General features: G+C 36.4%; 2 protein-coding genes across 2 annotated transcripts; both read right to left on the reverse strand.

Moving 5' to 3' along the window:
• Window positions 1-1,322: 1,322 nt before the first annotated feature.
• On the reverse strand, window positions 1,323-2,344 carry LOC115927755 (tripartite motif-containing protein 2-like). The gene has a single exon (XM_030994005.1). It carries the CDS (start codon window positions 2,328-2,330, stop codon window positions 1,323-1,325), a length of 1,008 nt encoding a protein of 335 aa, XP_030849865.1. The 5' UTR covers window positions 2,331-2,344.
• LOC115927756 (tripartite motif-containing protein 2-like) lies at window positions 2,338-25,044 on the reverse strand. The gene is made up of 4 exons (XM_030994006.1): window positions 24,975-25,044; window positions 22,178-23,223; window positions 21,581-21,723; window positions 2,338-2,350 (listed from the first exon to the last, which is right to left on the reverse strand). The coding sequence occupies exons 1-4, from the start codon at window positions 25,042-25,044 to the stop codon at window positions 2,338-2,340; spliced, it is 1,272 nt and encodes a 423-aa protein (XP_030849866.1).
• Between the last annotated feature and the right edge of the window lie 225 nt (window positions 25,045-25,269).

Raw genomic sequence — 25,269 nt, forward strand, 5'->3', positions numbered from 1 at the left:
CACATGAACACTTAGATAATCTTTTCAGTATTACAAATATCATTGGAAGGATGCAGCTGCTCATCCCCCGTAATAGAGGGAATGCATGACTGTGTATTATATTTACAATGTATGCTTTCAGTCGATTAGAAGGTGTGCTACCCCCTTCCCTCGTCTTTGCTTTTGATTATCTACCTACATCTGTCTATATGAAAGCATTATAGAGCGTAGTCTAGACCGACTATTTGATTTCAATCACATTTCGGCACAGACTGGCAAAACAGGAGCACTAAAAGAACTGCATCCGGGAGTTTTAAAGTTCCGTCATTCGATGAACCATCATTTCATAATTATTCGGGCAGAGAGGTGCCCATATATTTTAATTATTAAGCAGCATGGTACCCAAATATCCTTCTATTCAGAGAACGAGGTGCCTAAATACATATATTTATCTGGTGTATGTTGGTGACTATTATGAGCTGTGACGACGGAGACCAGGCAAGAGTAGATAGTATTTATATGCGCATTTATTCCATTTGACCGAATAACAATCTAAAATGGTTGGGTTCAGTAAGTTTGTTGAATTCCACGTTTCACCTGCAAATCTGAAATTCACTCCCATGTCTCATTGAATATGTAAAGCCTAATATTAGTGCAGAAGGCAATTTCTCCCGTCTTGAATGCTTGCAAAAAGGAATAACCACAGTATGGTTTCATCATCGTGAAATCAGTGAGAATGTTTCTGATGTATTTGAGCTCTTTTGTGTACTGAACGATGCTCACCAGACCCTGACGGTGCTTAACCCATGCAATGATAACTGAGTCATCCTGATACACAGCAGGGTAAGGGTAATCATCATCACCATCTTTGCTGATGCTATGGATGATAGCACCAGACACATCGTTGATCACTTGTACGGTGTTGTGTACAAAATGAGTAACGAGAATCGCTTGGTTGGATGGCATCGCAAACATGTGGCGTGGTGCAAATCCCTTACACGTTATCTCTCGTATTGCCTTCCCCCCTTCTGGCTTAAATACCTGTATTTTATTGCATGAAGTGTGACCTATGAAGATCAGCCCATCCTTGCCTACAATAAGACCACCACGTGTACCTTTCACAACATTCACTGCTTCAAACCTTACATCAAGCTTTTTACAAAGCTCTGTGTACAAGGAAATTATGTTATTAGTGTCGCGTATCACGTATCCACCATGAGGCATGAAGTGTAAGGCATCAACTTTAACAGATTTCAGAACGGTATCTTGTATGATGCCCTCAGAAGAATATATGACTATTCCTCCCTCGCCACAGCCAACTGCCAACTCATTCTTTGTTGATACTACCATCCCTCGCAGATGCGCGGAACCAATTTAGACTTCGTATGTGCAGGGACCTCCCTGGTATGTGTTAGCTGGCCCAACCGGAGTTCATCCGATCCCTGACTCCTGAAGCCAATTCTTTCACCTTCCTCAGCAGTTCTTCTGGGCAGCTCCTCATCTGGCCTGATCCGGTTCAGAAGCTCTTCCAGCTGTTCACACGTCGCTTTATGTGCGGTCAGAGCCTCTGTCTGGAGAGGAAAATTAAGACCACCCTTAACCAAGTCCAGAACCTTCTTAATCTCGTCTATCTGCTTACGAGTCGACTTCTCCACGTCTCCCAATGAAGTCTCAATTTTCCCTATCTTGTGCTCAATTTCATTTTTCAACACCGTCTTTCTTTCCTTCAATTTCTCAACTGATTCCTCAAAAGTCGCATCTATTTCACCATTGATTCGTTCCTGTATGTTATGCACTCTTTTACGCTGGTCTTCAACGAAAGTAAAATACTTTTCAACGTTGCGTATCTTTGCATCTGCTTTAGATGCAAGTTTCTCGACGCGATTCTTTTGCTCAGTTTCATGTGCGCCTGCTTCCAGGATAGTGTGAGCATCCTTTGCATGCTCTGATATGCCACACTTGCAGCAGACGAACTTGTTGCAGTTGCGACAATAACATTCTTCATCGTAGTTTGGATGTTTTCGACATTTGTTCCATTTTCTTTCTAATGATTTGTTTTCTTGATTAAAGTTGGTACGGGCCTGGCCCTGGGTCTCCACATCTTCAACAAGTGATCTGACTGTTATGTTTGATTGCAGTCTACCCACGTCTCCACCAGGAACCGAAGTCTCCTCCCTGCACGTAGGACACAACAGCTTTCCACTAGACTCCAGGAGAGTCTCAAGACAACCCTTGCAGAAGGTATGGGAGCAGGTCAGGATCTTGGGTTCCTTGAAGAAGCTCAGGCAGACAGGACACTCGAGGTTCTTATGCAAGTTTTGGACAGCTTGTTTCAAGGAAGTAGCCATCATTGACAACTCAAGCACACGACCTGAGAAAGAAGAAACAAATATGTAAAATAGTTAGCCAACTCAATCAAAAGTGTGAAATTTGTTGTAAATACTTAGCTGGCTATTATTGCACTGAAAAAATATTAAACATAATGCATTCCATGCATAATAGGGCTTACCCGGTACAACATAATTAAATTACTTTACGCTTCTTCTTTAGCTCTTACGTTACGAAGTCAGAAATTTAATGTATTTGTTGATTTTAACATAGCGCAGTGTTACTTTATATAATAACATCATGTTTGTGATTGAGAAACCTGAGAGAAATATAGTTTAAGTCAAATGTTTTTTTTCTTTCCAAATTCACGATGCATTTTGTTAAACGTGTAGATTTGTACGAATATGTACCTGCTGGAAACAGTCTACATGATATGCCAGCACATCTTTTATAAATCCTGCAAGAAATATCCTGCAAATAATATTATCACGTATTCAAGCAGTCTAATGATGCTATAAATTTATACAGTTAAACAATGTTTTTGATATGTTGATCATAAATTTGTCAATTTCAGAGTTTGATCTCTCACAACAAATAAAGCTCATCGAGGGGCAACTAAAAAAAGTTTTGACATTATTAACTCTAAATTTTACCTCTGACTTATAGCCTCGACATTTATACCTCTGACATTTTTACCTCTGACATTTATACCTCTGACATTTTTACCTCTGACATTTTTACGTCTAGCATTATTACCTCTGACATTTTTACGTCTGACATTTTAACCTATGTCATCTTTACGTCTGACATTATCACCTCTGACATCTTTACGTCTGACATTTTTACTTCGGTCATTTTTCCCTCTGACCTTTTTACCTAGCAATATACTGAAAGACAGAAGCTGCGTACGTTGGTCTGCATTTCACCGTCTGGTGACGTAAAATTGAGCAGGATGCCAGTCAGTTGGATCATGTGGTTCACAAACGAAACTAATGCAAAATACATATAACTAACCCACCAAACAAACGAATGCATATCTTTCGCTCAGTGAGTCGGTCCTGATGGGCATTGTGACGCAGTTAATATCCTGTGATAAAGTGGCCAGGGCATTTGACTTAGCAGGTGGAAGAGTGTGTTTAAAGACAGAAAGAAACTACTTTAAATGACGATTGGGGGGAGGGACTTCAATATATATCAACTGCCTTTGCATCTGAGTACTTTTCTCACATTTAAATCATTTAAATCTACTGCACTATAGCAAATAAAGACAATTCAAATCTTCTGTTTCAAAATAATGTAGACATGTTATTAAAAGGGGGAGGGGGTTAAGAGTATAACAGGCTCTGGATTTCTACTCAGTATTTCATTATGTTTTGATTTAAAACATTCGAGTTTCGCTTTATTATAATTGTAATACACATGCTTATTTATTATTATCTAAATCTAAGGAAATGTATACTCTTTAAAGATAAAGAACTGATTCCATTTAGCAAAAAAAATCGATCGCAATTTGAGACTTGTACAATAAGTAAATCGAATTATTATGTTATCATGATGAAAAATAATTATATTTTTGAAGAATGATTTCAGACAAAAAAGAGAAAAGAGAGAGAGAGAGAGAGAGAGAGAGAGAAAAGTGTGACTTTGTCTGGAAACCACATAAATCTATGTCGATCCCCATTAGTCATACCATGATACGGACTGGCACACTCTTTATATCATGTCACAGTATCGTAGGTGATTCATACGCCTGGGCTTCTAACAAGGGTAACAGAAGAAACAAAAACACATTTGAAAGGAACACTCTGAAAGGAAGTGTACCGTGATTGAAATCATCTGTAATGATGTTACAGGGATAGTTGAGTTCTGTTGCAGAGGACGCTACACAACATATTTTTTCGTGAGATAATGAAAAACTGAGTGTCAAATTTGAAGTAACATACAATTTAAATGACAAAATCATCTTTGTTTGATCAAAATCGGTTCAGAGACGGCTGAAATATCCATAAATATAACGATTTCTAATACTTGTGTACCACCACAAAATATAAGATATTTAAAAAAAAACGTTTAAACAAAATGTGTACGTCGTATTTCAGCCAATGCAGACGTTGGCTTTTTTGTTTGCATTTGCGTTTTGATTATATTACGCACAACCAGCCGGCCCAAATATTTTTTGTTTAAATTAAATAATAACTTAACGGTCACCGTATTTTTTTAAAGTGAAGCTAAATTAAAATGATCGTATTGGCTACATTTCACACATTATGGGGTCTAAAATTAGTTCCATAGCAATTTTAGGTTCTAAAAGGGCAATAGAAATCTCATAAAAAAGAATATTAGCAATAACCTTGCACTATAAAGGCATTTGCGGTTTGAAAACAGAACTCAACTATCCCTTTAACGCTTGTACGTTTTACAGTAAAAAAAAAAAATTGTTATGAAAACTGATTGTTACCTGAAGAGCGTGGGTGCTTAGAAGCTCAAAAAACATGTTTGTCGAGTAGATTCTTTAGAGTAAAATTACAATGAAAAACTATTCGTCCAAATTTGGGTACTACTTCGTTCGGCTTTGATACAAACATTCTTCTCTATATGACAAAATCTCAGACAGACATATACCCGAAGTGAAAAATTGAAATAATATTTTCGCTTCTGTTTATGACACTTTACCCGAATAAGAGCAATAACCATGCACTTTGAAGGCATTTGCGGTCTGAAAACAGAACTCAATTATCCCTTTAACGCTGGTACGTTTTACACTGAAAAAAGGTTGTTATGAACACTGATTATTATCTGAAGAGCATGGGTGCTTAGAAGCTCAAAAACATGTTTGTCGAATAGATTCTTTAGAGTAAAATTACAATGAAAAACTATTTGTCCAAATTTGGGTACTACTTCGTTGCGCTTTGATACAAACATTCCTCTCTATTATAATATATGAGAAAAACTCAGACAGACATATACCCGAAGGGAAAAACTGAAACAATATTTTGGCTTCTGTTTATCACACTTAAACCGATATTCAGGTCTACAATCCTCACCAAGATTTCTCATAGATATTTATGTAACATAATGTAATTCATACAAATATGTGAAAACCCTAAAACGTAACAAAAAAACGAACTACATTTATGCATGCATAGCTATGGTATGCTATACTTGAATATGAGAGGGTTTTCAACCGTTGGTGTTGAATAGATTGAGAAAACCTGAATTTTGCAGAAAATATATTTTTTGGGGGGCAGCGTTTTACATTAGTAAAAGGATATCAGATTTAGAAAGATTAAATCTAGGCATGTATATCATGTATATGGTAAATGAAAATACACAGGTCCTTAAAATTATTTCAATACTTCACTTGTTGACATTTTAAATGATCAGTGGAATAGATTGCTTTATATTACAAATATATTTGGGTGAATCATGGACAGACGTTTGTGTAAGGCTGCGTTCATGCTTAAATTTTGAAGGCAGAATGAGCGATCTGAAACGCTCATCGTAAACGCTCATCGTGATCGCAGTTCCACGATGTAGTGTTCATGCTTACTTCTCTGGCTGCCCCAGGCAATTCTCAGTGTGTGGCCTTAATTGGTCTTCCAGCTGGATTCGCAAACCTTCACTGTGCATGCTACGTAGACCCACTAGAGGTCAGTGCGTTGACCCCATTTAAACGCGTTTACAAATTGTAAACGCATCTTTTTGTGAGTTTACGATCGGCGATCGTGATCGCCGTTTTTCGGTGATTCTACAAAAGTGAGCTAAGACGCAACCGTGTTTTAAACTAAACGCGTAACAGATGCCTGATTCTGGCCGTCAAAATCAAGCATGAACGCGCCCTTACGCGTTTAGTTTAAAACACGGTTGCGTCTTAGCTCACTTTTGTAGAATCACCGAAAAACGGCGATCAAGATCGCCGATCGTAAACTCACAAAAAGATGCGTTTACAATTTGTAAACGCGTTTAAATGGGGTCAACGCACTGACCTCTAGTGGGTCTACGTAGCATGCACAGTGAAGGTTTGCGAATCCAGCTGGAAGAACAATTAAGGCCACATACGGAGAATTGCCTGGGGAGCCAGAGAAGTAAGCATGAACACTACATCGTGGAACTGCGATCACGATGAGCGTTTACGATGAGCGTTTCAGATCGCTCATTCTGCCTTCAAAATTTAAGCATGAACGCAGCCTTAGTCTCATCAGGCAACTAAATATTGGCGCTTGATAAATACCTGGATTGGATTGGATTGGGATGCCAGGTAGAGATGTCAGAGGTAATAATGTCAGAGGTAAAAATGTCAAGAAATGTCCTACTCCGAATACAAACAGTGCAACAGTGGTAGATCCGGGTGAAGGGGGGCACAGGGGCACGTGCAACAGAATATCAGACTTTCGTCCCCTTTAACATGTTATATGATGAGGCCTAGTTTCAATTATGACTATGAAATTAAGAAAAGACGTAAGAGATTATTAATTATTTCAATGATAAGTTTGTTGCAGTGGAATAGAAATTTTAGCTGCAGATACTGTCAAAACTAAAATCAAAGTATAGACGTCGAAAAAAGAGGAAAGGAGATAATTATATACAATACATGCTCGTTATATCATGTATATTATGATACTTTGCATGTGACTAACCTGAGATCACCATGCAATAATCACGTAATGGAAAATTTGTCAATATTCCGTGACAACTATTCCGATCTTTACTTGACCTTTGACCTTTAGTACAAATATATAACATTAAATTACAAAATAAACATCAGAAGTGAATCCTTCTCCCTTCAGAAGCTGGGTACACGCCTATCATCCGCCATCACGGAACATTGGGCTCAAAAGTTTATGCAAATTGCCGATCATTGCCCGAATGTTGAATTGTACTCCAACGACATGACATCACGTACACTCACCATGATCAACAACAACAACAACAACAAGTCTTCAATGAAAAGGCCCTTTTTTATAAATGCAAAGTCCCCTTTTTGGGGGAACCGAGTCAAACCAGATGATGTTTTATACGTATATCCAATATTGCTTGGATCAACACAATTTAGATTTAACAAGTCAACAATATATATATTATACTCACTGTTTGCCTAGATCCTGCTAAATGCGAAATGAATCGTGGAGTGAGGCGTCGAGTCAACTACTCAGAAAAATGTAACTAATCCAATTGGTAACAAGTGACATGAGAGGTCTATTCTAAAACGTGTTATAAAGGCGTTTACAATGTCTCTTTCACAAGATAAGAAGAGAGCTTGTCTCCTGGTTATGAATCCGGTTTGACAGATGCCGAAACATGCAGTGTGTCAAAGAAAATGATCTAGAATTCAATCTAATGCAGATTCCCTTTGCATAAATGTACTTTGTTCCATCAGATGTTCATGTAGTGACGGATAACCCGCATGAAATGAAAGACATTGGCTGTGTATGTGGGGGTGTATTTTACCGTCTGGTGACGTGACACTATAAGCAAGTCCCTGATGCAAGTCAGTTGGATCATGGGATCCTAAAACGAAACCAGTGGAAATACTATAACTAGAGCTAACACAACAAACAAAAGAATACATATCTCTTGCTCAGTGAGTCGGTCCTGATCGGTATTATGACGCACACAATATCACGTGATAAGGTGGCCTGGGCATTCGACTCAACAAGTGGAGACCTTAGTCTGTTCATATACAGAAAAGAAATTATTTTAAATGACGATGGGGGAGGGAGATTTCAATACATATCAAATGTCATTGCATCTGAGTACTTTGTCCCACCTTTCAATCATTTAAATCTACTACACATTATCAAATCTCGACAATTACAAATCTTCCGTTACAAATGTAAACATGATATTAGATGGGGGTGGGGTTAAGAGTATAAAACAGGCTCTGGATTTCTACTCACTATTTTATTATGTTTTGATTTTTTACATTTGAGTTTCGTTTTAGTATACTTGTACTACATATGCCTATTTATTATTATCTAAATCTAAGGAAATGTATACTATTTAAAGATTAAGAACTTAAACTGAACGATAATTGATCTACAATGCTTAAAAAAAACGTTCATGAAATTTGAACGATGTAGAAAATAGTATCGAAGCATAATGTAGGCCTTTAGCCTTACTTTGTCTCAGCTTTGTCATTTTTGTCCCCAGCCATGTTGGTTGTGAGGGTGGTGGGTAAATGGGATGGCATTGTTGTGGTGCGTGTATTTGTTCTTTTGCAAGACTTTTTGTAAGGGGCGGTGTTTTGTTTTGGCTTTTGGGTAGTAAGAGAAAGGGTTATAATTTGCTTCATATTATAACTGATTCCATTCAGCAAAAAATGATATCGTAATTTGAATATTGTACATGCATAAAGTGAATCGAATTATAATGTTATCATGATGAAAAAGAATTATGTTTTGAAGAATGACTTAGACAAAGACAGAGAGAGAGAGAGAGACAAAAGGGTGACTTTTTCTGGAAACCACACAAATCTATGTCCGATCCCCATAACTATTACCATGATACGGACTGACACACTCTTTATATCATGTCACACTATCGTAGGTGAATAAGATATTTCATACGCCTGGGCTTCTAACAAGGGTAACAGAAGAAAGAAAAACACATTTGAAAGAAACACTCTGAAAAGAAGTGTACCTTGATTGAAATCTTTTGTAATCATGTTAAAGGGATAGTTGAGTTATGTTGCAGAGGGCGCTACACAAAATATTTGTTTGTGAGATAATGAAAAACTGAGTGTCAAATTTAAAAGAACATACAATTTAAATGACAAAATCATCTTTGTTTGATCAAAATCGGTTCAGAGACGGCTGAAATATCCATAAATATAAGGATTCCTAAAACTTGTGTACCACCACAAACATTAGATATTTTTAAAAAACCGTTGAAAAAATGAAATAGCGCCTTTTATGTCGTATTTCAGCCAATGCTGATGTTGGCTTTATTTTTTTTGCATTTGCGTGTTGATTATATTACGCACAGCCAGCCGGCCCTTGTATTGTTATTGTTATTTAAATAATAACTTTACGGTCACCGTATTTTTTTGAAAGTGAAGCTGAATTGATATGATCGTATTGACAACATTTCATACATTTTGGGGTCTAAAATTACCTTCATATCAATTATAGGTTCTAAAAGGGCACTAGAAATGTCATAGATAAGAATAAGGACAATAACCATGCACTTTGAAGGCATTTGCGGTCTGAAAACAGAACTCAACTATCCCTTTAACGCTGGCACGTTTTACACTGAAAAAAGTTTGTTATGAACACTGATTGTTACCTGAGGAGCGTGGGTGCTTAGAAGCTCAACAACATGTTTGTCGAATAGATTCTTTAGAGTACAATTACAATGAAAAACTATTTGTCCAAATTTGGGTACTATTTCGTTCCGTTATGATACAAACATTCCTCTTTAATAATAGGTACGATGTTAAAGCTATGTAACACATTTAAACCCTAAAATATGGGCCGATTTTGAACTGCTTAAACGGTGATGTTACGAATTTGGTATATTGGTGTAGAAAACAAGAAAATGTGTTTGTCTTAAAACATCAAATTATAATAAAATCAATATTGCTTTATATTACAAATAGATTTGGGTGAATCATAAACAGATACTTTGGGTAGTTTTTAGTCTCTTTAGCGCCTTTGATTAGACAACTAGATATTGGCGCTTTATATAAATACCTGGATCAGATTGGATTCGATTGGGTGCCAGGTACAAATGTCAGACCTTTCAATTAATATTATTTTCATTACGAGTTTTAAGTTACAAACCTTTTTGATAGTTGAAAATAGTTTGAAAGTTGGATATAACACAATGAAACGTAGAAGTGTTAGTCCAAAAATTGGGTTATTCAAACTAATCACATTTCTAAGTTTTTAAAACACCATTACGCTGTCCGACTTGTTCTTGATTAAACATAAGATATATGTTATCGTGCCACACACAGAAAAGAAATGATCCGATAATGTGCTTAATAAGTCATTCTATGCTAACCCGAATAAATTGATGCCTTTTCACAAGATGGGCATTTTGAGTGGAAAACATTCTGTACAAGTCATGTAAACCTACACTGTACATGGGCCATATTTATCACATGTATTAGTAATATTAGTCCAGGGGTCAATAATTGAAAAGACCCCACTCCCTCAGACACAATCTCAAATTTAGTATTTCTGTTTGGACCTTCAAGTATCAAAATGTGCTTGTTTGCCTTAAAGTTGGCGATGAGTGAAACAACTAGGGCTATTACCACGGCCTCTCTCTTTCTCTCTCTCTATCTCTCTCTCTCTCTCTATCTCTCTCTCTCTCTCTTAGTGCCATATCGATTGACTTTGACGATCCTGCTGTTCCACAACCCTCGGTTCCTAGCCTTCTCTATTAGCACTCCTTTTTCTTCCAACAATTTCTGCAGACTGTCCATCCAAAGTATCCTCCTTCTTCCCCTACTCCTCCTTCCCACAATTTTCCCTGTCAAAGCAAGATTATCTAGGCCTTCTTTACGTGTAATGTGACCCCTGAACTTCAACTGCCTAATCAACATCTCATGTATCATTATACTTTGCACTCCAGCTCGTCTAAGAACTTCCTCAGTACTAACTTTGTCATGGTAACGGATCAAGAACATTAGAAATTGAGAAAAAATCAGATATTTGTAATGTAAACAGTTAAAAACTCATTGAAAACATGTCAATGTTTGTAATTAAAGCTTCTCACTTTTTTTCACCTGTAAGGTGTTACATGTGTCAGTCATGTTAAAAAATTGCTTTCGCTGCATGAACAAAACTATATTTCTATAAACAAAATACCGGTATGTAATAAATATATTGTTAGCTAAATATTTGCATAATTCTAAATTATGATTTTATGTTTGCAAGGACCCTTATCTATCGTAATCTGTTTGTTTGTAGGTAATGGACGTGATTGCTTGGCCGTTACTATGGTAACAGATCAACAAATATTTTAATTGTAGTAAATACCTTAATATCTAATATTTTCAGCTGACCGTTTGATTATAATAAAAATAAATAGGTAATTTGAGGCCACGGTCTTTACAAAAAAAGAGTGTTGGATGGAAACTGTATACTAAACAAGTTGATTTTTGTGAACCAGAAAAGAAAGATAAAAAAATCGACACAAAATATAAAACAAGCATAGAATGAGCCATTTCGAATAATATACATTTGTTATCTAGAGCCCTCAGCTATCATAAGCTGCTCGTTTTGGAGGGTTCGGGTTGGGGGAGGGGGGAACAGGGGCACCTGCCACAGAATTTCAGACTGTAGTCCCCGTTAAGATGTTGTATAATAAGGCCTAGTATGAATTAGGACTAAGAAATTAAGAAAAGACGTAAGAGATTATTAATTATTCCAATGATAAGTTCGTTGCAGTATAATTGACATTTCAGCTGCAGATACTGTTAAAACTAAAATTAATGTATAAAGGTCGAAAAGAGAATAAGAGAAAAATACAATACATGCTCGTTATATCATGTATATTATGATACTTTGCATGTGACTAACCTGAGATCACCATGCAATAATAACGTAATGTGAAATTTGTCAATATTCCGTGACAACTATTCCGATCTTTACTTGATCTTTGACCTTTAATACAAATATATAACATTACATTACAAAATAAACAGCAGAATTGAATCCTTCTCCCTTCAGAAGCTGGGTACACGCCTATCATCCGCCATCATGGAACATTGGGCTCAATAGTTTATGCAAATTGCCGATCATTACCAGAATGTTGAATTGTTCTCCAACGACATGACATCACGTATACTCACCATGATCAACAACAACAACAACAACAACAACAAGTCTTCAATGGAGAGACCTTTTTTTATTAATGCAAAGTCCCCTTTTGGGGGGAACCGAGTATATCCAATATTGCTTGGATCAACGCCATTTAGATGTAACGAGTCTACAATTATATATATACTCACTATTTGCCTAGATCCTGCTTAATGCGAAATAAATCGTGGAATGAGGCGTCGAGTCCACTACTCAGAAGAATGTAACTAATCCTATTGGCAATAAGTGACATGAGAGGTCTATTCTAGAACGTGTTATAAAGGCATTTACAATGTCTCTTTCGCAAGATAAGAAGAAAGCTTGTCTCTTGGTTATGAATCCGGTTTGAAAAATGCCAAAACATGCAGTGTGTCGAAAAAAAAATGCTCTAGAATTCAATCTAATGCATTTTCCCTTTGCACAAATGTACTTTGTTCCATCAGATGTTCATGTAGTGACAGATAACCCGCATGGAATGAAAGACATTATCTGTGTACGTGGGGCTGTATTTCACCGTATGGTGACGTGACACTATAAGCAGGTCCCTGATATTTGCAAGTCATTTGGATCATGGGATCCTAAAACGAAACGAGTGGAAAATACATATAACTAGAGCTAACAAACCAAACAAAAGAATACATATCTCTCGCTCAGTGAGTCGGTCCTAATAGGCATTATGACGCAAATAATATCACGTGATAAGGAAATAAATTATTTTTAAATGACGATGGGTGGGGGAGGGACTACGATTATCAACTGCCATTGCATCTGAGCACTTTTCCCCACATTCCAATAAGAAAATGCCTTTATTTGATTATGTTTTGAATTTTAACATTCGAGTTTCGTTTGATTATAATTGTTAAACAGGTGCTTATGTATTAGAATATAAATCTAAGGAAATTTATACTAAAATAAGAAACTTAAACTGAACGAATATATTGCCCAATAATGTTTAAGAAAACATTCATGAAATTCGAATGAAGTAGGGGAATATTTTGAAGCACAATGTAGGCTAATTAGCTTTACTTTATTTCAGCTTTGTCATTTTTATTCCCAGCCCTGCTAGTTGCGAGTGTGGGTGAGGGAGAACGTATTGATGTGGTGTGTGCATGTAAAAAGTAATAAGTAAAAAGTGTATTTAGTGGATCTAAAAGATTATGATATTTTAATGCATGCAGTTTAACAGTACTTTGAAGCTCCGCAGAGATTTATTATCGAGGAAGGTTTATGAATATTTTATAGAGAAGTTATAACATTTATTTGTTTCTAAGATTCACGATGGATGGGGATTTTCAGATTATTCAAATGAGGTATAAAGGGACATTTTGGGTAGGCCTATAGGAAAGGTACTCTTGTTAATAGACCAAGAGAAATTCAATATAAACTGCTTCATGGAGCAATATATACTAGAGAACACTTATTGAGATTCGGCTTTGTTGAAGATAACTTGTGCTCATTTTGTAAGCTAAAGATTGAAACATATTTACACTTGTTCTGGAAGTGTCTACATGTTCAAGGGTTATGGCAGAATTTAATAGCTAAGTTTGAGCTAAGGGAATTAAGGACTGTCGACTGGACGGATATTCATTTCGGGCTGTCCGCTAATTCCCCACGAACAAAGACATTAAAGGGATAGTCGAGTTCTTTTTTCGGACCGCAAATGCCTTCAAAGTGCATGGTTATTGCTCTTATTCTTATCTATGACATTAATAGTGCCCTTTTAGAACCTAACATTGCTATGAAGGTAATTTTAGACCCCAAAATGTGTGAAATTCAGGCAATACGATCATACCAATTCAGCTCCACTTTCCAAAAAACACGGTGACCGTTAATTAATTATTTAATTAAAATTAACAATACATGAGCCGGCTAATTGTGGGTAATATAAGCAACACGAAAATGCCAACAAAAAAGCCAACATCGGCATTGGCTGAAATACGACGTAAAAGGCGTTATTTCGTTTGTTCAACGGTTTTTTCAAATATTTTAAAATATCCAATATTTGTGGTGGTACACAAGTATTATAAACCGTTATATTTCAGCCGTCTCTGAACCGATTTTGATCAAACAAAGATGATTTTGTCATCTAAATATTATCTTTCTTTACAAATTTGACACTCAGTTTTCATTATCTCACAAAAAAAAATATTTTGTGTAGCGCCCTCTGCAACAGAACTCAACTATCCCTTTAAATACATTTATTTTTGCAATGAAATTGGATATATATGCAGAGGAAAGCCCGATATATTTAGGGATGAAGAAAGGAATATTGCAGGGAGGGCAGGGAAATTAGCCTACATTTACAAAAGTAGGAACAAGTGAAGTTTTCATGAACTTTTAACACTGGGTTATTGTAGCCTCGTTTTAATAATGTATTCCTTTGTTTTAATAGATAATTTCTATTCTTCTGTCGCTTCAATTTGGGTCTTCTGAGGAGGTTAGGAGCAGTGTGTGGTATATCCGTGGAAGTGTGGTCGGGTGATGAGTGTGTGCGTGTGTGTATGTGTGTGTGTGTTGTATGTGTGTGTCGTGTGCCGCATGGTGAGTGGTAGTAGTGTGTCGATGAGGGTGTTGAGAGTATGTTTAACAAAAAAAAAATCTCTCAAGTTTACTTTAAAGTGACTCGGTAACATTGTTGAAGGTTGATGACAAAATTGCTTAATTTTTATATAAAATGTTACTTACTACATTCCTTCTACTGTACTAACCCTCTGACATATCTATGGTTTTCTTTGAAGGTGTCAATGTATGACACCCTCTAACAGTGATTAACAGTAAATTCTCCCAACCATTTTTATATTTTTCAAACCGTTTTTCCATGAAGAAAAGACATAAAACAGGCTATACAAAATCTGTCAACAATTAAATGTCTGGAATGGAATGTAGAGCCATTTTATTGCTTTGTGACGATTTACATTCATCAAAATGTAATTAAATTGTAATAATATAGTTAGGAGAATTAGGGAATCAATCAGATCAGTTTTTCTAAAATTGTACCATGAATAATGGTCCGTTTTCACTCAAATGTTCAGATTATCTTTGATTGCACATCTAGCATTGAAGTCACTACGTTAGCACCACTATCTCTCATCAGAACAATGTTAGTAAGTCCCTTTAATATTCTTATGAATTTTTTTTCTAAACAGTTTATTTTGTTATTGCAATTTATGTTTAATCAAAAAAAAAAATCTACAATGCATCCAGTTAATTTAAAAATGATTTGTACATTATTTACTTGATTTGAGAGAAAATAATAAAAAATGTATTCATTTTTTTTTTTTGGTATTATTTGCATTTCTTTTGTGCATGAATGTCATTCGCAATTTAAGTTTTAGGGTTTTCACTAATTTCATGAATTACATTATGTTACACAAATATGAATTTCAAATCTTTTTAATGATGGTGGATCTGAATATCGGGAAAAGTGTCATAAACAGAAGCCAAAATATTCTTTCAATTTGTCACTTCAGAAATATGTTTATTGAGTTTTTCTCGTATATTATATTAGCTAGGAATGTTTGTATCAGAGCGGAACGAATTAGTACCCAAATTTAGACATGCTTAGACTTCAAATAGTTTTCCATAATAATTTTACTGTACAGAATCTATTCGACAAACATGTTTTTGAGCTTCTAAGCACCCATGCTCCCCAGGTTACAATCAGTGATCATTAAATATTTGTTAGTGTTAAACCTACCAGCGTGAACATCCTTACAAATGATTTCAATCTAGGTACGTTTAATTTCAGAGTGTTCCTTTCGAATGTGTTTTTCCTTCTTCTGTTACCTTTGTTAGAAGCCCAGGTGTATGCAACATCTTATTCACCTACGATACTGTGACATGATATAAAGAGTGTGCCAGTCCGTATATCATGGAAATACCAATATGGATCGTAAATGGGTTTTTGTGGTTTCGAGGCAAAGTCACTCTATTATTTCTCTCTCTCTCTCTCTTTCTCTCTTTTCTTAAATAATCCAGGGTCCATGAGAAAACCCATGTCGTTTACATGACATAAGAAGAAGAAAACAAAACACTTAACATCAGTTCCACACACAATGTGTTTAATTTAGAGCAAGGTTACTTGTAGAATCGTCAAATGTCGGCCGATGATATTCTCTTCATCTTAACACAGATGGTGATGAGCATGAAAATCCTCTTTCTCTACATGTCATCTTCAATTCTCCTCTCTCTGGTATCTCTTTGTTAGGAGACATACAGTACCATGCGCTTAAAAACATGGTATCAGAGGGCATTCCAATCTTCGTAATTAGTTAAAAATCAGAATGGTGAAAGTTCGAAATAAAACAGACCAATAAAAAACAATTGTGAATGTTTGACATATGAGATCACTATAGCTATGCGAATCTCAAATTGCCTATTTGGCCAGTGGATTGTGACGTATTCATGAAAAACTCTTCTGTATTTCGTGTACACAAAATCACTATAAATTTCTGTAGTTTGTCCTCCAAATTTGAGAGTATCTTCTCAGTTTTGAGGCACTACTCAAAATATATGATGGATAGCATGAAATCATAATTCTCTAGAGCCTTCCGAGTCCTAAATTGTATATACATTATAATTATCATCAGGGGCGGCGATCCCGGGGGCGGAGGGGGGGGGGGACACGTCGCCCTTCAATATTGTTTATGGTGGATCGTCCCCCCCCCCCCCCCGGAAAATGTGAAAGGTGCAAACAAACAAATATATAGGAAATACTGTCTAGAGGGCCCGATATAGCAGCGTTTAGACTAATAAACATGCAAAAATCTTCTCGCTCGGTCGATAGAAAATCTGTATTCCGTTGGTATCACGTAAGCACAGTTTTCACTTTATGTATGCCCAATCTCCCTACTTACTAAAAATTTAACTAATATATATTTACAACCCTTCGGACTGCATACTAATTACAGGCGAAGTAAAAGTGAAGTGTCAACATAGATTAGAGCTTTCGAGGCTTGAGCAGCACACCCTCGTCCAAACCAAATCTAAGTAGGGGTAGTCACTTCCGTCACCTTTGCCCCTCTCGTTAACTATGTCCCCTCGTCCCTCGCATTTCGCCCCCCCCCCCCCCCCTGGTCATGAAAAGAAATCGCCGCCCCTGATTATCATTATCATTATAACTTTTACAAGTATTTTTATCATTATCATTCGTATTATTAATGTTTGTATCTTTATTGTTATTATTATCATTATCATTATCATCAGCAATATCGTCATAACAAATAAAAGTATTATTACTAGTTTTACTATTATTACTATCATTATTATCATCATTACCTTTTTTTTTATCATGCATGATCATCATCATCATCATCATTTATACATAATATTATTATTATTTTATACCCCCTATGGAACCTATCATAATGCAATCCCTAAGGTTATGCATGGCTCCGAGAGCTTTGTTGGTGAGAAGAGTCTTGAATGAATTTAAAGTCCATGGCATGTTGCCCAAGAGGGCGACAGATAAGGATAGTATTTAATATGGACGATGCCTTCAAATCACACCCAACTTCCGATTAAACTAATAAACATGATGAATTTATACTAGTGAAGGGGAAATAACCGAGTCCCTCTGAAATCTTGGCTTGAAAATGTAATATTCTTTTGTCGACAAAGAAGCAAAAGCAAGCAAATTGAACTTAAAGGCCCTCAGTATTTGATGAAAACTCGGAAACGAGTGTGTCGTTTGATGCATGAATGCTGAAGACAGTATATGACGTCATTCGCTGGAGTAAGGATAGTCTTTACTCGTACTATTGTCGATGGAACATCTTTATCATGGCAGAAATGGTCTTCTATTTTGTGCTCATGATTGCTGACATACACGCTTGCCGTTATACCAGAAGCTGTCATATACCTCCTGCATGCATATATTCTCTAAAAATCAATGCTTGTGATGACTCGGTCTTTCACTTTTTTTGAGAATTGTTCTGAAAATGTCTGTAACCAAATTCATACTTCAAGTTTATTCCTTCTATTTCATTTAAGAAAATATAATTAAATTGAACGTGAAATATGTAACATGATTTGAATGGAACATGTTAACTGACATAATTTCAACATAATAATTTATAGCGCAACAATGCACGGATGCCTCTATGCTGTGACAAAGATGATAAAGTAAGTTAATTAATCTACTTTGAAAGAATCATAAACCTAGTGAGGAAGGCGGAAAAGTAACATGAATGCATATCAGAATAACAAGATTGACGACATGTAGTAGAAATTAAGGTATATAATACACTGATTTTCTTTCCAATTCAAAATATAACAAGGAATTCTTAATGCACATGCACATGCGACAAATAAAAGCTTAATTTTATTATTTATATACACCAACCTTACAAGTCTAACAATACAGTGCGTCCCAGAAAAAACGAAACCGAGAAGTATCGATGTTTTATCATATCTTAATCACAACCATAATTAATGAATGATACATATTTGGAAAGCTTAGAGTCTCCTCTTTCAGTTGATGCTACTCAGATGATGCATATTTCACGCATGAGTGATTAAAAGCAATTTGAAGGAAGGAAACCAAAAATACATTTGGCGGGCGGTATCTGAATTTCGAAGAAAAATTGACATTTCTAGAAAGTTGAGTTTCTGCCCTTTCATATGACACCTCAATCAGGAAAAATGAACGAGGAATAACAAAGTTCTGTTTGTTTAAAGTAGCCCTTACATTTTCATAATTTTAACAAACGAATTCGTTTTCACTGGGTGCCTGCCGTATCTAAAAGCAGATTTGACAAAAGACTTAACTCCGTTTCGTTGACAATCAGCCATGCATGGAGACTCTCGTCTACGGCTGATTGTCAACAAAACGGAGTTAAGTCTTTTGTTAATTTCGTTTATTGATACGGCAGGCAGCCAGTGAAAACGAATTCGTTTAATAAAATTATGGAAATGCAAGCACTACTTTAAACAAACATAACTTTGTCATTCCTCACTCATTTTTCCTGATTGAGGTGTCATATGAAAGGGCAGAAACTCAACTTTCTAGAAATGTGAATTTTTCTTCGAAATTCAGATACCGCCCGCCAAATGTCATTTTGGTTTCCTTCCTTCAAATTGCGTTTAATCACTCATGCGTGAAATATGCATCACGGGAGTAGCATCAACTAAAAGAGGAGATTCTAAGCTTTCCAAATATGTATCATTCATTAATTATGGTTGTGATTAAGTTATGATATAACATCGATACTTCTCGGTTTCGTTTTTTCTGGGACGCACTGTATAAAGTACTTAGAGCAAATCAATATGACATGAAATAATTAATCTTTAAATTAGTAAATTGAATTAAATTGAACATGAAATTCACAACGTTGGGCTATAGAACAGTCTTCTCCCCCTCCCTGTTATACGTCGGGAGTTTTTGCTATCGGTATATGGGTTACTTGTTACCAGTATAGTGTAACGATCTAAAATATGATCTATAGTTTCAAACTAAATCATCGGTATCTATTTCGTATTTCACTATCATATTTACTCTGTTTACCCTTGCAACGAACGTATTGCATGTATTTCTAAATGTTTTTTTTTAACGATATAATTATATATCCAATAATTAAATGCTAATCATCTAGTCACTTGTATTAGGTTTCAAATGTAAACCATTAACAAATACAATGGCACTCTTGAATATTTTACCTTTTCTCAAAAGATGCCTCATCTTTTTTCTCTCTTTTCTCTCTGTCGAGTTCCCTGGGTCAGCTTATTCCTTTTAATTTCTCATTTTCTGTTTTTAATAATTGGAAATATTTGTTTCAGTTTATTATAGATTTGAGGTGCGTTAGATGAAACAATTCTTCTTAATTTCAAATCTTAGTTTTGTTCCTTGTCCATTTTTGCGAATGTATTGAATTCTTTTATACAATTTTGAACAATGCAAATATATCAATCTTAAAATTATCAGTCTTTGGACTGAGTCAAAGGAAATTGTAATAAGCCTAGCAGAATGAATAAGTGAAATATAATTGCATAATAAGCAAAGATAGATAGAAAAGGTTGCGGGAATTAGGGATTGTACAGCGTAAGACCCCTTAAAAGTAAGAAATGTTATACGCACAGATCCAGTAAACAACTATGTGCATATACACATACATGATGTTCTAAATTATAAAAGTATCATTGGAACAAAACAAACAAAGAAACACAAATACCATCTTAACCAATACATGAAATAATTGAATTGAATTGAATTAATTTATTATCATGCACAAAATAAAATGAAGGCATAAAAATCGTCTTACGGCTCACATTTGTATAAAATATAACAATACATTAACATATCATAGACAAAAAACTACAAAATAACATAGATAACATAACAATGCAATATAATTTACCCTCTCTGTTGTGAGCCAGGGAATTATTTGATTATTTGTACTCCCCTGACTCCCAACAGACAATACTAACTTAAATAAATTGCAGAAAAGGTACATGACAACAATCAATGTCACATTAATAGAACAAGTCACAGCCAAGATCTAAATCAATTATTCATCAATTGTTAAGAATTTCAGATAAAAATGTCTATTTTTGGTAGCAGACATAAACTAAACGTACATCATACTGGATGGCAAAGAGGAGAGACAAGGTAGAGAACGAAAGAGAGAAAGGGAGAAAGGGGAAGGGGAAGAGAGAGAGAGAGAGGAAGAGAGGAACAGTTCAGTGGGAGATGATACATATTGCACCTGTGCTTAGTACCGTTACATATATGAAACACTGCTATGCATGTCAAGAAATACAAATACAACTGTATGTTAGTACATGTACAGATGGTAGATACACTGTACAGTTGAAGAACAAAAATTATGTCGGATAGAAGAGGCGAGAAGAGAGACGAGAAAGAAATAATTAAACGACCTTGGACAAATTGCATATCTTTAATTCTCTTTGCATATTTCAAAACAAACGTTTTTTGATACATTGTAATATTTTGAGAACAATACTTTGCCGCTACCATGAGCACTATGATAATCTTTCTAGTATTACACATATCATTAAAGGAGGCAGCTGCTCATCCCCCGTAATAGCGTGCATGACTGTGTATTATATTAGCAATGTATGTTTTCAGTCGATTAGAAGGTGTGCTACCTCCTCCCCTCGTCTTTGATTTTGATTATCTACCTTCATCTGTCTATAAAATAACAGCCATTTGCAATAATGAGCGCAACAACTTCATACTAAATAAGCATAAACGTCACGTAGTCCACTGTAGACGGCATAATAAAATTGGTCAACATAATGATAGCATTATAATAGAGCAGAGTCTAGACCGACTATTTGATTTAAATCACAATTCTGCACAGGATGTCTCATGGAAGATATATAACATATCACGAGTGCAGAAAGCAATCTCTCCCGTAATCAATGCTTGCAAAAAGCCGTAATATGATTTCGTTATCTTAAAATCAGTGATAATGTTTTTGATGTATTTGAGCTCTTTTGTGTACTGAACAATGCTCACTAGACGCCGATCGCGCTTAACCCATGCAATGATAACTGAATCATCCTGACACACAACAGGGTAAGAGTAATCACCACCTTTGCGGATGCTATGAATGATAGCACCAGACACATCGTTGATCACTTCTACCTGAGACGGAAAATGGAAATTAGATGTACTCGTACTAACGACAATCGTTTGATTGGATGTCAGCGCAAACATCTCGTTTGGTACAAATCCGTTACACGTTATCTCTCTAATTGCCTTCCCCCCCTTCTGGCTTAAATGCCTGTATTTTCGTGCATTCATCGTAACCTATGAAGATTAGCCCATCCTTGCCTACAGTAAGACCACCACATACACCTTTCGTAACATCCTTTGTTTCAAACGTTACATCAAGCTTTTTACAAAGCTCTGTGTACAAGGAAATTATGTTATGAGTGTCGCGTATGATGTATCCACCATCAGGCATGAAGTGTAAGGCACCAACAGTAACCGATTTCAGAACGGTATCTTGTATGATTTGTATGATGCCCTCAGAAGAATATATGACTATTCCTCCATCTCCACAACCAACAGCTATCTCATTCTTTGGTGACAATACCACCTCCTTCATGTTTTTTCCAGCAGGTAATGGAACTTCCGTGCGCAGAACCCATTTAGACCTTGTATGTGTAGGGACCTCCCTGGTATGTGTTAGCTGGCCCAACTGGAGTTCATCCGATCCCTGACTCTTGAAGCCAATTCTTTCACCTTCCTCAGCGGTTCTTCTGGGCAGCTCCTCATCTGGCCTGATCCGGTTCAGAAGCTCTTCCAGCTGTTCACACGTCGCTTTATGTGCGGTCAGAGCATCTGTCTGGAGAGGAAAACTAAGACCATTCTTAACCAAGTCCAGAACCTTCTTAATCTCGTATATCTGCTTACAAATCGGCTTCTCCATGTCTCTCAACGAAGTCCTAAGTTTCCCTAGCTTGTGCCCAATTTCATTTTTCAACACCCTCTTTCTTTCCTTCAATTTCTCAACTAATTCCTCAAAAGTCGCATCTATTTCGCAATTGAGTCGTTCCTGTATGTTGTGCACCCTTTTACGCTGGTCTTCGATAAAAGTAAAATACTTGTCAACGTTGCGTATCTTTGCATCCGCTTCTGATGCAAGTTTCTCGACGTGATTCTTTTGCTCAGTTTCATGTGCGCCTGCTTCCAGGCTAGTGTGAGCATCCTTTGCATGCTCTAATAGGCCACACTTGCAGCAGACATACTTGTTACAGTTGAGACAAAAACATTCTTCTTCGTAGTTCGGATGTTTTCGACATTTGTTCCATTTTCTTTGCAATGAATCGTTTTCTTGATTACTGTTGGAGCAGACCCGGCCCTGTGTCTCCACATCTTTAACAAGTGATCTGACTGTTATGTTTGATGGCAGTCTACCCACGTCTCCACCAAGAACCGAATTCTTCTTCCTGCACGTAGGACACGACAACTTTCCACGAGACTCCAGGAGAGTCTCAAGACAACCCTTGCAGAAGGTATGAGAGCAGGTCAGGTTCTTGGGTTCCTTGAAGAAGCTCAGGCAGATAGGACACTCGAGGTTTTTATGGAAAGCCTCATGCTTCAAGGAAGTAGATATCACTGACAACCCAAGCACACGACCTGAGGAAGAAAATTAATTGGTCAATCAAAAATGTGAAATATTTTGTAAATACTTAGCTAGCTATTAATGCACTTAAAAATGTTAAACGTAATGCATTCCATGAGTATAGGGGGCCTTACCGGTACAACATTATGAAATTATTTTACGCTTCTTCTTTAGCACTTACGTTACGATCAAAGTAGCTCTAATGCCGATTTTGCTCTAAGTAAGAGGCATATGATAATGTTTCATTCAGCAATGCAGTTGTGTGGGTAATTTTTTTTTTAATTGAGTGGGAGCTCCCACTGATATTCATAACAGAAAACATTATATTTAACCTTTGCACAGCGATCCGTTCACCCACGCACATCTCAGCAACCCCTCTCGTTATAACAAGTTAAATAAGTATGATTCCCCCCCCCCCCTTAGGGGTGTTTTTCCCGCTCATAAATATTTGTTGAATAAACACTGGTACTACCTTGCACTGGTACTGTTTGATTACGGTCATATCTATTTGCTAATGCCATACTCGAGTTATGCGTACCTAATATCTGTATTTCATTGAAGTATTATGCACATTGAAACTCAACTGGGTGAACTATCTAAGTATACTTTTAAGAACGTTTTTAATGTTGTATTACACATATCTTGCTACTTTCATCTCATGTCTCTTTTACTTTCCTTCATTTGTTCTTCCATTCTGATCTTTCACATCCTAATCTTTCTCTTGAACACTATGCTTGTTTCTCCTCTCTACCACCCCTCCTTCCATCTCTTTTTCTTCCATTCTGATCTCTCACATCCTAATCTTTCTCTTGTACACTATGCTTGTTTCTCCTCTCTACGACCCCTCCTTCCATCTCTTTTTCTTCCATTCTGATCTCTCACATCCTAATCTTTCTCTTGAACACTATTCTTGTTTCTCCTCTCTACCACCTCTCCCTCCATCATATCTTAACCCTTACCTCAACTTTGTTCAGTTCTTGCTCCCTTCGACTTCATTTCTCTCATTCTCACTACAATTTACTTTGTTCTGTTTTCTCTTATCGCCGCTCCTATTACTTTTGTTTCTCTCTATTTCTAACTATCTGCTATATGTTTTCTGGTTTACCTGCCCATGTTATGTATTCTACTGGGCTTTGTTGTCTCGATCTAACTGTGGTGTGTTTTCCATTTCTTTGTCGTAAACATGTGTTATTTTGTTAACTCATTCAAAGGTATAACTTATACAATATGTATGGATTTGTAATTTGATATTCTCTTCTGTGAGTCTATGTTAATATAATGCCTATTTGAATTATTTGTTAAAGAAACAGCCGGAGAATTATTTTGATGCCAATTGAGCTTTTGTATTGTGCATGACCAATAAATCAAACTGAAATTGAAACTGGTGATGGAGGAATGTGAATGCATTGTGTTAGCTTGTAGTGACTATTTCTGAATTTATTTATGAAATCAGGAAATCACTGATGTATTAATTTTAATTTCATGTGTTACCGTGTAAACTCAACTTTAACGTAATCTGGTATTTAAGACACGGTTAATTCTAAAAAAAAAAGTTACAGGTGTATTTCCAAGACACGGACGGTAATTAATTATGTAAATAATGTTAGTCTTGGTTACGGAAAATAACCAATTAGAACTCGTCCTTTTTGGGCGATTCCGTCGGTTCCATGGGTTACTCCTAGGTTCGATAACGTTTAGCTCAGAGGAGAGCAGTATCCTGGTTGTTACTACATCACCAGCTACACTTAGTGTATTATTTGGTTACATCTTTCTCCACCGGGGATTCGAACCAATTTCTCCCCGAGATCTTCGGCATAGCTCCCAACAGCTACCATCTTCACTAGTCTGTCTGGGCAGGTTCAATCTTGTGTAGTGTATGGGAAATGGATGTTTTCGGATATCTGCTTTGTAACTCATCTCTTAAGTTTTTTCCTGGTACTTATCGGGTTCAAATTGCCAACGAGATTCACATCGTCGCCGAGTTCCTCTTTACCAGTTTCGACAATCTCCACCATGGGCCTTCGCTCCTAGACTACTTCATGTAGTTCGTCGAGGTTCAG

The sequence above is a fragment of the Strongylocentrotus purpuratus genome, unplaced genomic scaffold, assembly GCF_000002235.5.
Source record: "Strongylocentrotus purpuratus isolate Spur 01 unplaced genomic scaffold, Spur_5.0 spur5_scaffold_20, whole genome shotgun sequence".
In the NCBI taxonomy this organism is placed as follows: domain Eukaryota; kingdom Metazoa; phylum Echinodermata; class Echinoidea; order Camarodonta; family Strongylocentrotidae; genus Strongylocentrotus; species Strongylocentrotus purpuratus.

Coding starts and splice junctions, on each gene's coding strand:
- LOC115927756 (XM_030994006.1), bottom strand. CDS start 25,044: ATGGTAGCTGTTGGGAGCTATGCCGAAGATCTCGGGGAGAAATTGGTT. Junction 23,224..24,974: donor AATCCCCGGTGGAGAAAGAT/GTAACCAAATAA, acceptor TTTCTTCCTCAG/GTCGTGTGCTTGGGTTGTCA. Junction 21,724..22,177: donor GAAAAAACATGAAGGAGGTG/GTATTGTCACCA, acceptor TTTCCGTCTCAG/GTAGAAGTGATCAACGATGT.
- LOC115927755 (XM_030994005.1), bottom strand. CDS start 2,330: ATGATGGCTACTTCCTTGAAACAAGCTGTCCAAAACTTGCATAAGAAC.